This window comes from Tachypleus tridentatus, chromosome 10 (assembly GCF_004210375.1).
Source record: "Tachypleus tridentatus isolate NWPU-2018 chromosome 10, ASM421037v1, whole genome shotgun sequence".
NCBI classification, from domain to species: domain Eukaryota; kingdom Metazoa; phylum Arthropoda; class Merostomata; order Xiphosura; family Limulidae; genus Tachypleus; species Tachypleus tridentatus.
The window spans coordinates 146,872,538-146,887,042 of NC_134834.1; the positions used below are offsets into that span (position 1 = coordinate 146,872,538).

At 32.3% G+C, this 14,505-nt stretch overlaps 1 protein-coding gene and 1 long non-coding RNA gene across 3 annotated transcripts in view; one reads left to right on the top strand and one right to left on the bottom strand.

Annotated features, from left to right (window-relative positions):
* The window catches only part of LOC143230560 (uncharacterized), a 21,694-nt gene extending 16,213 nt beyond the window's left edge, over window positions 1–5,481 (top strand). The window contains exons 2-4 of one of the 2 annotated variants that reach the window (XR_013016509.1): window positions 89–279; window positions 428–618; window positions 5,230–5,481. This is a non-coding gene — a long non-coding RNA (uncharacterized LOC143230560). Of the gene's footprint in view, window positions 1–88; window positions 280–427; window positions 619–1,574; window positions 1,700–5,229 lie in introns of those variants that run through there. The other variant, XR_013016508.1, reaches the window with a different exon arrangement.
* Window positions 1–13,596, bottom strand: part of LOC143230558 (DNA fragmentation factor subunit alpha-like) — a 14,411-nt gene extending 815 nt beyond the window's left edge. Inside the window, exons 1-5 of the mRNA XM_076464327.1 lie at window positions 13,402–13,596; window positions 11,211–11,304; window positions 8,849–9,022; window positions 7,724–7,851; window positions 5,964–6,148 (exon numbers count right to left, since the gene is read on the bottom strand). Coding sequence (XP_076320442.1) covers window positions 5,964–6,148; window positions 7,724–7,851; window positions 8,849–9,022; window positions 11,211–11,304; window positions 13,402–13,413 — 593 coding nt within the window. The 5' untranslated portion in view covers window positions 13,414–13,596. The remainder of the gene's footprint in view (window positions 1–5,963; window positions 6,149–7,723; window positions 7,852–8,848; window positions 9,023–11,210; window positions 11,305–13,401) is intronic.
* Between the last annotated feature and the right edge of the window lie 909 nt (window positions 13,597–14,505).

The window sequence follows — 14,505 nt, forward strand, 5'->3', positions numbered from 1 at the left end:
AATAAAAATGTAAGGTTAGCATGGAGATCGTTTAAAGAAATCTTATTTTGGTAATTATAAATAATTTTTGTTTCTTATTAATATTCAGGCAATGCTATACAAGGAGTATCTGCAACAGCTATTCCTAATTTTGAATTAATGGCTAGAGTGAAGGCAGCTCTTCAACAAATGGATACCACCAACTTTTGGGCTACTCTGACTGGTGAGATTTAGCCATCACTCTTATAATGCACTCACAACAGTTCCAAAGTGCATATCACAGTTTTGAAGTAAGAGGATGTAAGTATTTCTAAGCCTTTTAAGTATCAAGTTCCTTTATATCATATTGTGGCATCATGAATTCCCGTGCAGTCTATGAAGTTCTTCTTGCATAATTTGGCATTATTTTGGTAATTATAAATAATTTTTGTTTCTTATTAATATTCAGGCAATGCTATACAAGGAGTATCTGCAACAGCTATTCCTAATTTTGAATTAATGGCTAGAGTGAAGGCAGCTCTTCAACAAATGGATACCACCAACTTTTGGGCTACTCTGACTGGTGAGATTTAGCCATCACTCTTATAATGCACTCACAACAGTTCCAAAGTGCATATCACAGTTTTGAAGTAAGAGGATGTAAGTATTTCTAAGCCTTTTAAGTATCAAGTTCCTTTATATCATATTGTGGCATCATGAATTCCCGTGCAGTCTATGAAGTTCTTCTTGCATAATTTGGCATCTGCATGTACAAGTTTATCTTGAGCTAGACCTCTTACCTAATTGTTCATAACAGAAGAAATTAAATGCAAAAAAAATACAACTTAATAGATATAATGGACCAAATTACATTGTAGAATCAAAGTTACATCACATCATTGAAACAATCTATTACCCCAACTTACCAATGAAAGTGAAGATAATTTTTTTACATAACTGAATAAACAAACTTTATGTATCCCTCCACAACACACTGATTTCCCTTCTGTCATACTGGTAACAAGATTTTACCACCAGGCTACAATATTTTGTTTAGATTTGCTATCAATTTTATTTAAGTCACTTACTAATCAGGTTTTTACTTTAGAATTAATAACTCAACATTACTTATTTTAATTATAATTTTTAACACAATGTTTTATTCATAGCTATTATTATTATTAAATGTTAGGGTACAAATTCTGTAAAAGAAAGTTTCACCAATGCAATCAGTTTTCTTGATTTTGTTTTTTTATTTCTTCATTTTTCTCCTTGTAGTAGAACTTGGTTTGGTGTTTTATGGCACAAAGCAACTAGACTGTCTACACCATAATAGAACTACTTAAATATATTTCTGAAATCTTAAACATTAAATAGTGTCTAGTTTTCGCTTTAAAAATTTATTCTTATAATTTGATTTGTTAAGTTGTGAAATTCTCCCAATTATGTTACGAGACACAGTTTAATAAAATCATTAAAATATTTTCTTTTATTTTAAAATTTAATATTTTGTAAATGATGATCAGATAATTATATCTTATACATTCAGTCAGTTTGAACTTCATTGACACTAATTTGTATCCTACACATTTTGATACTTATTTTGTTGGCCATAGTGGGTATCACTTTTGGTCATAAAACTTAAAAAACATTACAAGAACTGATGAAAATGTATTGATGATCCAGGGCCTAACTTCTCGAAACAGCATCAAGATAAACATTTTTGCAAAGAATATTCCTGGTCAAGATCAACTTGTATCTAATAAACAGTTTATTTTCAATATATTACAAGTTATTTTATTCAAATACATTGTTTGAATAGGCTAAATATAAAAACTATATAAAATAAATATGATTTTGAGTCTGAATATTTTGCAGTTGTCTACCATACTCCATAAACCTAACTAGGCTTACTAGATAACTTGTCATAGAAAATATTTTCTCATGGTTTCAAACAAATATAATTCAATATGGAAAAATTTTCTGGAATGAAAGGAACTTTATAAACTATAAAAAATTCTCACATCTAAGGGGTAGAAATATTCTAAATTTTCAGCAGGACTCATGTCCTGCTGGACAGTGAAACTTGCCAGACATTTGAAATTTTAGTAGGACACCTAAAAATTGTCACTGGACATTACCAAAGACAAGAAATCAAGTACAGACAATTGTATTATATAAAACAGAATCATTTTATTTATGGCACTGATACATTATTTCAAAACAAGTGGCAACAAGCCTTGTATCCATGAAAAATGACACATCAATCAAACTCGTAGATTCAGTTATCCAGCACTAAGACATCAGCTGATGTAGACTCAGTATCTCTATTGTCTATGTGTGTGAGTTCCATGTGGACTCAAAAATCATCTGGTTTTTTTACTGTCCTTCCACCAGGATTCTACAGGCTTGCACAGTAATTCTGTGCTTGCAAGATCAGAGGTCTTATTCTTAGCTAATTTTATTGTCATCAAGTCATTAAGAGAATCATTTATTAGTTTGGACTGCCATCTGGGAAAATCCACATTCTGGTTCAGCAGGTGACACGGAAATCACCTGCATGAGGCATACCAAGGCCAACACTGTTGATCCAGGGAAATATTTACCATCCTCAACTCTTTAACATGTGGGCACACAATCCACTTGCACTACTAGCCAGGGACTCATGTGATTTGGCAAGTCTTGTGGCTTTGAGCAGTGTCTCGTGTAAGTCAGCTTGGCAAATATCAGTTGCAATGTTGAAACCCTTAGCTTCTAGCAGAGCACCAAAGTGGTCCAATAGTGTCTGGAGTTCATAATGGCCATAAGATGACAATGCTTCCTTCCTTTTAGGCCAGTTGCTTGGTTCAAAAATTTGAAAAGCACTAATAAAATCCTTATCAAATTCTTCAAATTTCTCATTGAGATATGTGACAATTTTACCTATGAAGATGGCAGTTTCTTCAGCCACGGATTGAGCAACTGCCTCTTTTGTGGCACTTTTTGAGCCTCTGGCCCTTGTCTGACCACTAATAGCAATCACCTTTCCTCTAAGTAACCACTTGCCAGTTTGTTCACATGTTGTGAGCTCTTTAACAATTTTCTGGGATCTCTCAACATGATTCAATTGCCCAGCTTCTCTTTGCAAACAGCGAGTTTGTCAGAAACAATGTTCACAGTTGCAGAATTGTCTTGCATTTTGAGACTAAGAGATGTCAAAACAGGCAGAACTGCCTGTTCAATTGCTCCATTATCTATTACTCTAGTTGTGTTAGGTTAAGCTCCAATTCTGTCAGTGGTAAATACATGGTTCTTCTTGGTTTAAATCAATTGAAAAATGATCGATTTTTCACTGATGTATATTAATAATGGAATGACTATGTAAACCTGAATTAAAACACAAATGTACATGAAATATTGTCCATTTTAATTTTTCTTAATTAGGGATTCAGGATAAATCCAGAAAATTCTCATCCCAGGTAATTAAGAAACCTTTACCTGAACTAAGTGCCTGTAGCAAGTGTTCAGAATCAGCCTTCTCAACTGACTGCAGACACAGGAAGTGGGTTACTGGGTAACAGTCACTGTCCAAGTATCTTACATAGACTATCTCCTGCTCAATGCTGGCAGTGTCAGTTGAGCCGTCAGTCATAATGCCAAAGAATAAAAGGTGTGCAGACGAGATCTGACATTAATTCTAATTGTTTCTGCAATATACTTCATAAAGATAACTGCTTGTTTGTCATTGGCATAATGTTTTGTTAAGTTCATACCAAAGTTGTGCTCCTGCAGCAACAGAAGCTCTTGAAAATCGCTGAATGGTTTGGCATTCAAAGCCAACTAAAGGGCAGTCCTGAACAGCACAAGAAATGATCTTTCTCAATCTGGTTAAGTTTGCTCAATTCTTTCATCATGGGAGTTAAATCAGGTATTTCTTTTGCTGTCTTAGCTTAACAACTTTAGACTGTGGGCATGACTGTTTTCATGCTCCTTAACAGCACTTGCTCTCAGGTTGGAAGATCCTGTTATGAAGGTGTTCTTCTGCCTTCCACTACTTTGGTCATATTCCTGACAAATTGAGCAAAACATTAGTCCGGTAGCATTATTATACTCCAGCCATGGTTGGTCTCTATTCCATTCATCCTGGAAACGACAAGTAGGCTTAGCGTCAGTACTAGCAGTAACAGTTTTTGCTTTAACACTTGGGCTTGGGTCAACAAGCTTGGGTTTTTTCACTCGGGGTTCCATAGTATTGTCTTCTGATTTATTAGTCTTGCTATAGATTGTGAGACTTTCCGGTTTTTTTACTATCAGATGCCATGGTCAGATCGTCGTGAATGTTTGGCAGTCACGTGACTATCCAGGACGTCACAGATAAGGCAACCTAAAAGCGCACTTTGTGAGAGTTCACGACCGTTTTTTAAAATCTGCTTTCTTTTTGTCTTAACTTAACTCTTAAATTTTGCAAGTTATTTTCCATTCATTATAGAATATACTTTTAAGCAAAATCTTTGGGCTGTGCATACACAGCTTTTGCCTCACCTATTTTTGAGGGGATGATATGTCTCCAATATGTTAGGAATATGACCACCGGTGACGATGTCATGGATAGATGGGAAAGTGCCGGTCAAACATGATTTTTTAATGGACATGTCTGGCTTTAAATAGAAAAATTTGAACCCTGCATCTGTACTTCATTCCTACATTTCTAGACTGCCTGTTAAGATTCCATTGTTTTCTTCTGCAGGCATTACATCTAAAACTTTCCCATAAAACCGTAAATTATACTTCACATTATTTTACAACTCTATACTGATATAAATTTATTGCTTATTCGATCTAATAATATTTAACTGTTGTCAGTTACTATTTTGAAAACTAAGCTTCATTAACAGTTGTTTAGACCATACGTTGTGACATCATAGGAAGCTTGTATAAATATCTTCTGATAATAATAAAACATCAAACAGAAAAACTCATAAAAGGAACATGACTTAGCCAATTGTATTTTTAAATAAAAAACTGTTGCTTACAAGTGATATTCTGGAACTTTGTAGAAATGTAAGCTGAAACCATTTTTATTTTTGAATTATACTCTATATAAATTTTACTAAATGACAAAATATTATTCATAAAGTATTTTTTGAGTTAAAAAGTGTTGAAATAGACAAAGTTAGAACAGTTAATTTTACTTATGACTGAAATTTGTTATGCATGCAAATACACAATTGAAAAGTGCTTTGCAGTCCAGAAAGGGTTAAGACAAAATACTGTGACCTCAAAACGTTTTAGATTACATACAAATCTCATCAGACAGTTTGAACCCAGAACCTTCCAGAAGATTGCACACCAATCCCATCAGACAATTTGAACCTTTCAGAACACTGACCAATTCCTTAGGCAGTATGAATTCAGAACCTTCTAGAAGAATACACATCAACCCCATGAGACAGTGCAAACTCAGCTACCATGCACATGCTTGCAGAAGATGTGAAATTAGGATAACAGTTCAAGATATCTGCAATAATAATTTATTCCAAAAGACATACCATTTGAAACAAGAGATACAATCAGGTGTTGAACCTCAAGTAAGCTCATTAAACTCTTGAAGAATGATTGAAGAAAGTATTAGAATAGTGAGAAGTCATAGTATTAGATCAATATCCACTAAGAATTTTATGATAATTTCTTCTGTACAGAGTTTACATACAGCAAGTAAACTAAACTATTTTAATAACTAACCTCCTGTTATTAATATTGCACAGAATAATAGTACAAAACATTAAGGTTTATTTTTAGTTTGTCCTAGGACAGATTAATGTTCATACATTTTTGTAGTGTTCCAACATGCGATATTCATAAAATCAAGATTAAAAAAATATTTTCAAAGAGTTTGCTTTTTCTCTGTTCATCTAGATATTCAAGTAAACCTTAATTATCTTTTCAGAGGTGATTAATTTTTTTTAAGTATGTTTTGTTCTTTATTTTGAAATTCTTATATTCCTAACATGGTTTAAATAACAAACCTTTTTGGTATGGTAGTACTATCAACTTCATCAGAGTTTTGCTTTAAGAGATCTAATAAAGTTTTGGTATCCTCAGCTTTCTTTCTATCAATCAGGATTCTGTCACAAACTCCTTGAAGATGAAACAGAAAGTCTCTGTCAGCCCTGCTAACGGCATGTTCGTTTATATTCATGTCAGCAACCAACTACACAAACAAAAGTTTTTTTTTTATTTATGTGCTGAAACATCATGCTGTCATAATAATGAGTCTTCTATTCCATGTTTTGAGCCCTAATTAAAAACTGTAAATATCATTTCATATATAAAAGAACTCTATTGGTTTAGCCACCCTGACTCCTAATTAAAAATCTTTTTTTTTAATTGAACAGTTAATTAAATCAATAGCTTTAAATGAGGGACATTTAAAAATTGGTTCTAACATTGGATGGCATGCATTTTTTACTTCATCTCTTCCCTGAATGACTTTCAAATACAAATTAAGTTAAAAATAATTCATACTTATTAGTTACATCATCATGAGGGATGGGTTAATGTGTGAAAACAGCAGGTCCAAAAGGGGTAAAACAAAAATTCTTCAGGAAGTTTCACAGATGTATAGTACAATCCAGAAATCTCTTAAAAGATACTTCCCTCTTCTCACAATAGTAGCTTTTCCTGTTTGTACTACCTTCCTTATGCAAACATTTTTCTATAACAAACACCACAGGCCTTCTGAATTCCATGGTATAGAATGGCTAGGACACAGTAAGTCAACTACATCCAAAACCTTCTCACTTGGTACTGACATTGGCACAAGAGTAAGATGAGGATCACATGAGTTTCACCTCAAGCCCTAAAATCATGGATGTGAGGAAATGAATGACTCCAGGGCATGACACAGAAGTGGCATTGAGCCAGAGATTTGGGAATGTGTCATCTAGTATCTGAGGGAAGTCCATCATGGTTGAAGTACCTGGAAAGAACAGATAAAAAGGGTAAGAACAGGGGAAAAAAAGACCCTACAGTAGCAAGAAAAATGGAAAATACGGGACAGGGCAGCGAGATACTGATGTGACTAAAGACCCATTCTCAAAAAGCCATGAAAGAAACTTGGAGATACCAGTATTGCCAAAAGTGATAGAACCTCATGAGCAGAAAGTGATGGAGCAGATAGGACATTCCAAATAGCCAGTTCCATAGAACAAGCCAGAGAGAAGTTTAGCCTCGTCTGAGATAGGTGTTTTAGAAAACACTCAAATGAACGAGGTACCGAGTAATATTGCCCCCATATAATGCTCAATCTCCCTGTAAATAAATGTCAGTAAATACCCTGACAAGGTTAAATATATTTGACCAATTATTTATAAAATAAAATCCATTAAATGAATTCACATTTGCCCTGATTCATATAGTGTTCACACATTCACCCATACAACATAATGTTTTTGGAAAGACAGAACTCTTAACAGCTTAAAACTTGTGTACATTCAATACAAATGTAAGAAGAAAGCACAATCCAAGTAATGCTATATCCATTTACAAATATTTTCTCTTTGAGTTAAGAATAGAAAGACATGTTGATCTACACCTCGAATGAAACAGCACAAACAATTAAGATCTTGGAATGGTACTTTATGAGGCCTTTAACTAACACCTCAAATAAAATATACACATACAAAGAGAAAGCTTCAACTGTAAATTTTCTCAATCATCACAAATTCATGATACTTTGGATATTCTCCCAGAAAAAACCAAAAAAACACTGATTTATATTAAGTACCTCAAGCTGTGCTTCTTTCAACATAAAGATCAGAGCAACATCTTTTCTTAAAATACTCAGTATTTCTTCCAAACAATTGGATGTGATGTTGGCAATCAATACGCCTGGAGCATCTATGACATCCTGTCCTGTAAAATACAGTATTATTTTCCAAGTAATTGACTCAAAAACAGACAGAAGCTATTAAGATAACTCCAAAACTAAGCTGAGTTGAAATAGTTTCTCATAGTTTAAAGAAGAAAAAAAAAACTTTTCTAATTTATGGTTATCATTAACCTTTAAAAACAGAAATCTGTAATCTAACTGTGAAACTAAAAGAAACATCCCTAAAAACACAAGCTTAATGACAGCAATACTAGTTACTCCTAATACAGGTCATGTATATTTTTCTCAATTATAAACTTTTTGGGTTAAAAGTAGCAAACTTTTGTAGAGATACAAAATATGAAAGTGCTAAGAGTAAGTATGCACAGAGTTGGTTGACAGTCATCAGTAATTTGGAACATCTCTACAATTGTGTTTGCTGCACTAAATGAGGATATGTTTGTGCCTATAGAGTTTAATGCTAGTTGACTCATCAGATAGACTTGGCTTTCCACCTAAAACAAAAATGTGCCATACATCACCACTTTGACTAAAAAGGCATTCAGAATCCATTTGTACCCACAATCAGGACTCTTGTATATGAGGGCAACTTTCATATTACCCCATGGTATAACAAGCAAGGTTCGAGGAAGTACTTAGTCAAGATAGCCAAGAATCATCCAAGTGATGAAAAGGTAAAACAACTTATATCACAATTGAAATCAAAACAGAAGACCATGAATACAACAGAAATTTAAGGTTTTATGTTTTGTTGCATTAAAACTCATATTGATAGCATTTTGTTTGATTCACATTGTTTAACTGGATCTAAATATTGTTAACTACTGTGATGTGTGGAAGGTGCTGATGCCTGTATTTTCTCACAAATTCATCCAGTTTGAAATTAAAATACTGAGTCTGACTTATTTTCTATTCTATCAATTACAAAATTTTTTTCTTTTTTAAAATGTTTTTAATTCACAAAACATATCCAAAGGAGAATCCCTGACTCATGACATGCATAGAAAAATTAATTCCTACCTGTTCTCAATATTTCAACACCACTAGGGTTCCACTGTTCATTTTCACGGAGCAGTATGAATACAGTGTCTTTATTTATTGTTTGAAAGTAGTTTTCATCATCCACTTCTGTTCCATCAGACTCTAACACCACCTTCAATGGTGGATGCAGTTGATAACCAAGCTTTTCAGCTCCTTATGAAAAATACATTACAAGAGAAGACAATAAAGAGACTTCTGAATTATTCTAAATCTGATTACAAGAAAAATATGTCATGTTATTTAACATGACTTGATCTGCACCACCAATACATGAATAAGAGAATAGTTAAAACAAGTACTTCATTTCCTATGACCAACTTTTTCTATATCCAATCCTCATCTTCAAATTACTCATCCAATTTTTTTTCAAATCCTTTACTCCAATGTTTTCCATATTTTAAACATGTGGCCCCTAGTATTACTACTTGCAATTTATAAAAACATCATCTGAATTTATGGGTTCCAACCCTTTATATTATCTATCTTAAAGTCCTCAATAATGTTCCACCAAGTCTCTCTCAAGCACAAAAAAAGGTCACACGATTTTAACTTATCATCTCAAGCTTGGAATCATCCTGGTAACTATTTTGTCATCCTTTTCTAATAAAGTAATGCCTTCTCTTAACAAAGTAATCAAAACTGAATACAGTTTTCAAATGATGTTTAAACAATATCCATCAACTGAAAAGAAAATTACAATCCTGCATTTATTCATCAGGAAGTTACTAATTCTTCATCCTAAGCTCTTGTTAACAGCTGAAAACAATCCATTCCATAAGTCAATATCCTTTTTTAATGTAGTTTATTTTCTTTTTTTCCCAGATCTTAAAACATGTCCTCTCATCCCAATATAGCAAAAAGAACTCAGAGACTTTCACATAATAAGTCATGCATGCAATTTTGTGAACAATTATATCATTTCTTACCTTCATTCTCAAGAGAAAATAAGTTAAAAAGATTTTAATCTAAACCTATTAGACAATTCTTCCCTCTCCAGAATCATCCTAGTAGTATTTTTCTGAACCATTTCCATGAAGTCAAAATTCTTTCTCACATGAGAAAACCAAACCTATAAACAGTATTCAACATAAGGCCTAAACAGCAATTTGCATGGAGGTAATTACATCTTTAGACTAGTATCATTATATATATAAAAATACACTATAAATTACCTTGGCTTTACTACTAGCAACAAAGCAGTGCTTCAGTTCCTTAGGTAACTTACCTACCACTAACCCAAGGTTCTTTCTTTTGACTTTATTTAGCATGCAAGTACATGAATTGAAACTATACTGGTCTTCTTACATAGCATTTAAGAAACTGCAAGGATTCTATATGCCCATACGTGTTACATTAACCACTTAAAGGTCAGACCCTTAAATACCCATAAATTAATTGCATCCATTACATCTGAAAGCAACTAATTCCAAGGTTAACCATTTGTTTAGAAAATATAAAGCTATCCTAACTGGAGATGACTCCTACCCTGCTAAAATTTATATTCATGCACCCTCCATCATGCTACCAATCTCATCATTAACTTTAAAAAAAGGATGTGCCAATAATACGAGTATCCTTAATACTGTAATACCTCAATCAGAGCCCCTCTTGGTCCTCTTTCTTCATGACAAAAAAAACAGAATGTAAAAGATCTTAACCTGTCCTTATGTTCAGATTTTTACCTTACCACCTTCATCTAGTTTCTCTATGAAGATTAAGAGAAAAACGTAGCAAAGACTACAATAATGTACGTATTCTAACTTTCAGTAAGCTTAAAAAGCACATGTCAGATGTTTGCCCAGCTCACTAAACAGTCCAAATCTCTGCATAATTTTAGTAACTTTAATACAATTTGAAATACTCTTTTATCCATTCTCATATACAAACTTGACCAACTTTTTGCCTTCTGGAATTGGGATGAAATTAAGAATATCATAAAACAAGGTAAAGAAGAGCCATTCAGCCAATTAGAATTAATTCTCTTTTTACACAAAATGATACAAAAACACCACATATCTATTCAGCATCAATTTGAAAGAATTCAAACTGTGGATACCACATCATGGGTCAGACCATTCCACAAGTTAACTCATAGATTCCTAACCAGAAATAACATTTTCACCATTGCAAATACATAATTAAAACAAACATAACTCAAAATGTTCATTCACAGAGAAACAACAAATACATCAGAGCATTTGTCAACATGCTCAACCAGACTTGCAGACCTGAGCACAATTCAGAGCAATTATTTCACATTTTATATTATCTGGAATGAAAACCAGATCTATTTTTCATATATAATTACAGAATTACTAAAGATACTATACTTGTTACTTACCCTTTTTTCTTAACTCTTCTAGAGATGAAACAACCAAAGCTTTTTTTGTTTGTCTGTCAGAGCTCCACACTTTATAAGGATTATTTTTTGAACTCTACAGTGACATAAATAAAATAGAAGAAACCACAGTAAATCATTCATATACATTCAACTGATACACTCACAAATACACTAATGATAGGTGAAAGTGTATGGTACCTACCATTATATCAAGACTTCTGACACTTGTTTTTGGACCAGTCTTCAATTATGGTAAAATTTTAGCATAATTTATTACAATATTACTAAAACCTTATATAAAAGTTAAACAGTACAAAACTGAATGTTTTGGTACAAACAAAGCTAATCTTTTAGCTTCTAGGGATCTTGTGACATGGAACTCAAAAACAATTTTTTTTTGCTTCACTTGGCATGTTATCAAACTACCGCTAATGAACCTTGAGCAGAACTATTCATCTCTTTTATGATTTTCAACAACAAAAAAAGATGGTAAATTCCTGCACAGACTAATACATAATATGATTTACTGTTCTTATTATAAAACCCCTTCCTTTAAAGCCTTCTGGTTTGAAATGTTTAACCTGAAGAATATTTTAGTTTGTTAATGAACTGCAAGTCTTAGCTAACAATGAGAATATCTCTCTTTTCAACAAGTTAGTGAACTTAGTTATTACCATGAAATATATGACTTATCAGTGTTTGAATTAACATTTGTTTTCTCTCTTTCTAATGCAATTGTTCAAAAAATAGTCTGTATCAAGTATGTCACATGAAGAACATTTTAGCTGGTCTTGACATCATAATATAAATGAAATGCATTCTTTCTACTATATTTGTCAACTCAATTATTCTAGTTTTTGAAACTGTGTATAAAAATTGTTTTTTTTTTTAAATGTTGTTTCGCAGTATACGTGCACCAGTCAAGAGAGTTAATGGTGGTTTAAATTATAAGTGCTGCAAAATATGAATAATTAAGAAAACACAAAAAATGAAAAACTATAAACTGACTGTCATTAACTTTCTTATGGTAAAGTTTGTGACAATTACTTCAAAACCACAGAAGTTTTACAGATATACTTAGAAACACCAGCAATACTCCAAGCAAGGCATTTTAACCATTACAAACATTCCGGCACCAAATTATTTAAATATACAGAAAAGTAATTCCAAAGTCCAGATCTGATGCAACTTTTGTTAATGACAAGCAATTTAAGTATAAATATAAGTACATAAAGCAAGACTGACTTAAAATCTAAAGTAACAGGAGGGTCATGTGCATTTTTTAATATGTTAAGAACATACAAAACATTAGGATAGGGTATGGTCTTTGAGGGATAATAATGGAAAGCTTATTTTTAACAAAGTAGACTCAGCAACTAAATTCTTTTTTTGTCTTCAATTTTTTATTAATAATTTAGGTAGAAAAAGTTTACAGAAGGACAGGTGAAGAATTTGGATTTTTTTCTTGTAAGGAAAAAAAAAGAATAGAGGGAATCTGGTTAAAACGCTCAACACTATTAAGGAAATTGATTGCACCCATGTATCATTTTTAAGTGTTACGTAAAATAACATTAATTTTGCAAATGAAGTGACTTAACATTTAAATGAACTAATGCAAAAAAATCACTCAATAATTATCATATGATCACTATTCCGAGCGTTCATGAATTTTGAACTAAATTATTACTTCTTACTCTTAGCACTGAAGTACTTGCCAATGGAAGGAAAATCAAAATCACACACGTTGGCGAAAACAAGAAATAAAAGTGAAGTTGAAAATTTTTGTTATAGCACTGTTACGATAACATTATTTAATACTTTGCTTTGAGCAGGTAAGCAGTTAGTTCGAATGCTTCTTCATTTCTACACTTGTAGATTAAAACTACTAACAAAAAAAACGATAATTTGAGATTGAGTAGGCCTAATGCCCTGTGCGACTTGTAAATTAAAACTTTGAACTAGTTCTTATATACCCACCCATGATTAAAAATTAAACTTATGCAAAAATTTAACAAATAACAATAACGATTTACTGTGATTAAATTCAACAATTTAATGGTCAGTGATTCAAAATACACTACCATTGGTTACTTTTACCAGTTTAAATATCAACCTTTGCCTTTTTCATTTCTTTTTATTTTCAGATTCTGTGAATAAACTGCAATGAAGAAAATAAGATACTTCTACTTACTACAGATGACATGACCTCAGTCTTGAGGAGATTAGTTTGATTTTAATTTTAGTATGTCAAAATTTCCAAACTAATACCTAACTCAAACATTAGAGTTTGCGCCATACTAACATAACATAGTGCACATTCCACATGGTGTCTTAAATTCATTACAAAAATTGTGTAAAGTGTGTTTCAGGTGGCTTGGCGCTGTTTTTCTAAAAGCTTTTCGGAAGAGAAAATATAATGTTCAAAAGTGGTGCTTTTTTAATTGCAAGGAAGAATTAGTCACAGCTTCTTTTCTGTGTTAGACAATCAGTAAAGTTTTATCAGCAAAGTATTTGTTTGTGGGAAAAATATATTACGTTACAAAAAATACAAATTACAAACGAATAGGTTCTAGATATTACATCATATTAAGATAAAAGTAAGGTCTAATGGTCAGATTCAAATAATGATTACTTTTAAAGAAGAAGAAACAGTTGTTTAGTGCACGTTTTGTGTTTTGTTGTTGTTTTTTTAGGAGTGGAGTATAGAAAATGTGCAAGTTATAGAATTCATAGATATATTAGGAAAAGTACATACTGGATATATTTATTACATAATCTCAACATTCAAGGTTCATGAAGGGTGATTTCTTTGTTAACCTGAAGATGACCTAAGAAGGTCAAAACGTTGTTCTCTACTTTATTTTAATAAAAGTTGTAATACCCATACCAGCCATCTTGAAATACATTTTTACTTCAAGTGGGTTTCTCGTCATCGCTAAATAATCCCAGTTTTGGTGATGATGTTCTAATACTTTAGTGATGGCATTTTGTATCAGTGCTTGTGACTTGATTTTATTTTTAAAAACGACTCTGTTTTTAATTTTCTCATTTATTTGTGAATACTAAAAGCTAGTAGCTGTTTATTGAAGGTTAGCCATTTATCACTTTTAGTGTCATAAACATAATTTAAAACTGCATGTCTGGAAAGACCTACAATCATTAAGATATTTGCATATATATATATATATATTTTTCTTCGATACTGATTATCATGTATTGGGACTACATAATTTAACGAATGAAACGTGTACTCACTTTAGGCCAGGCCCAACATGGCCAAGCGTGTTAAGGCGTG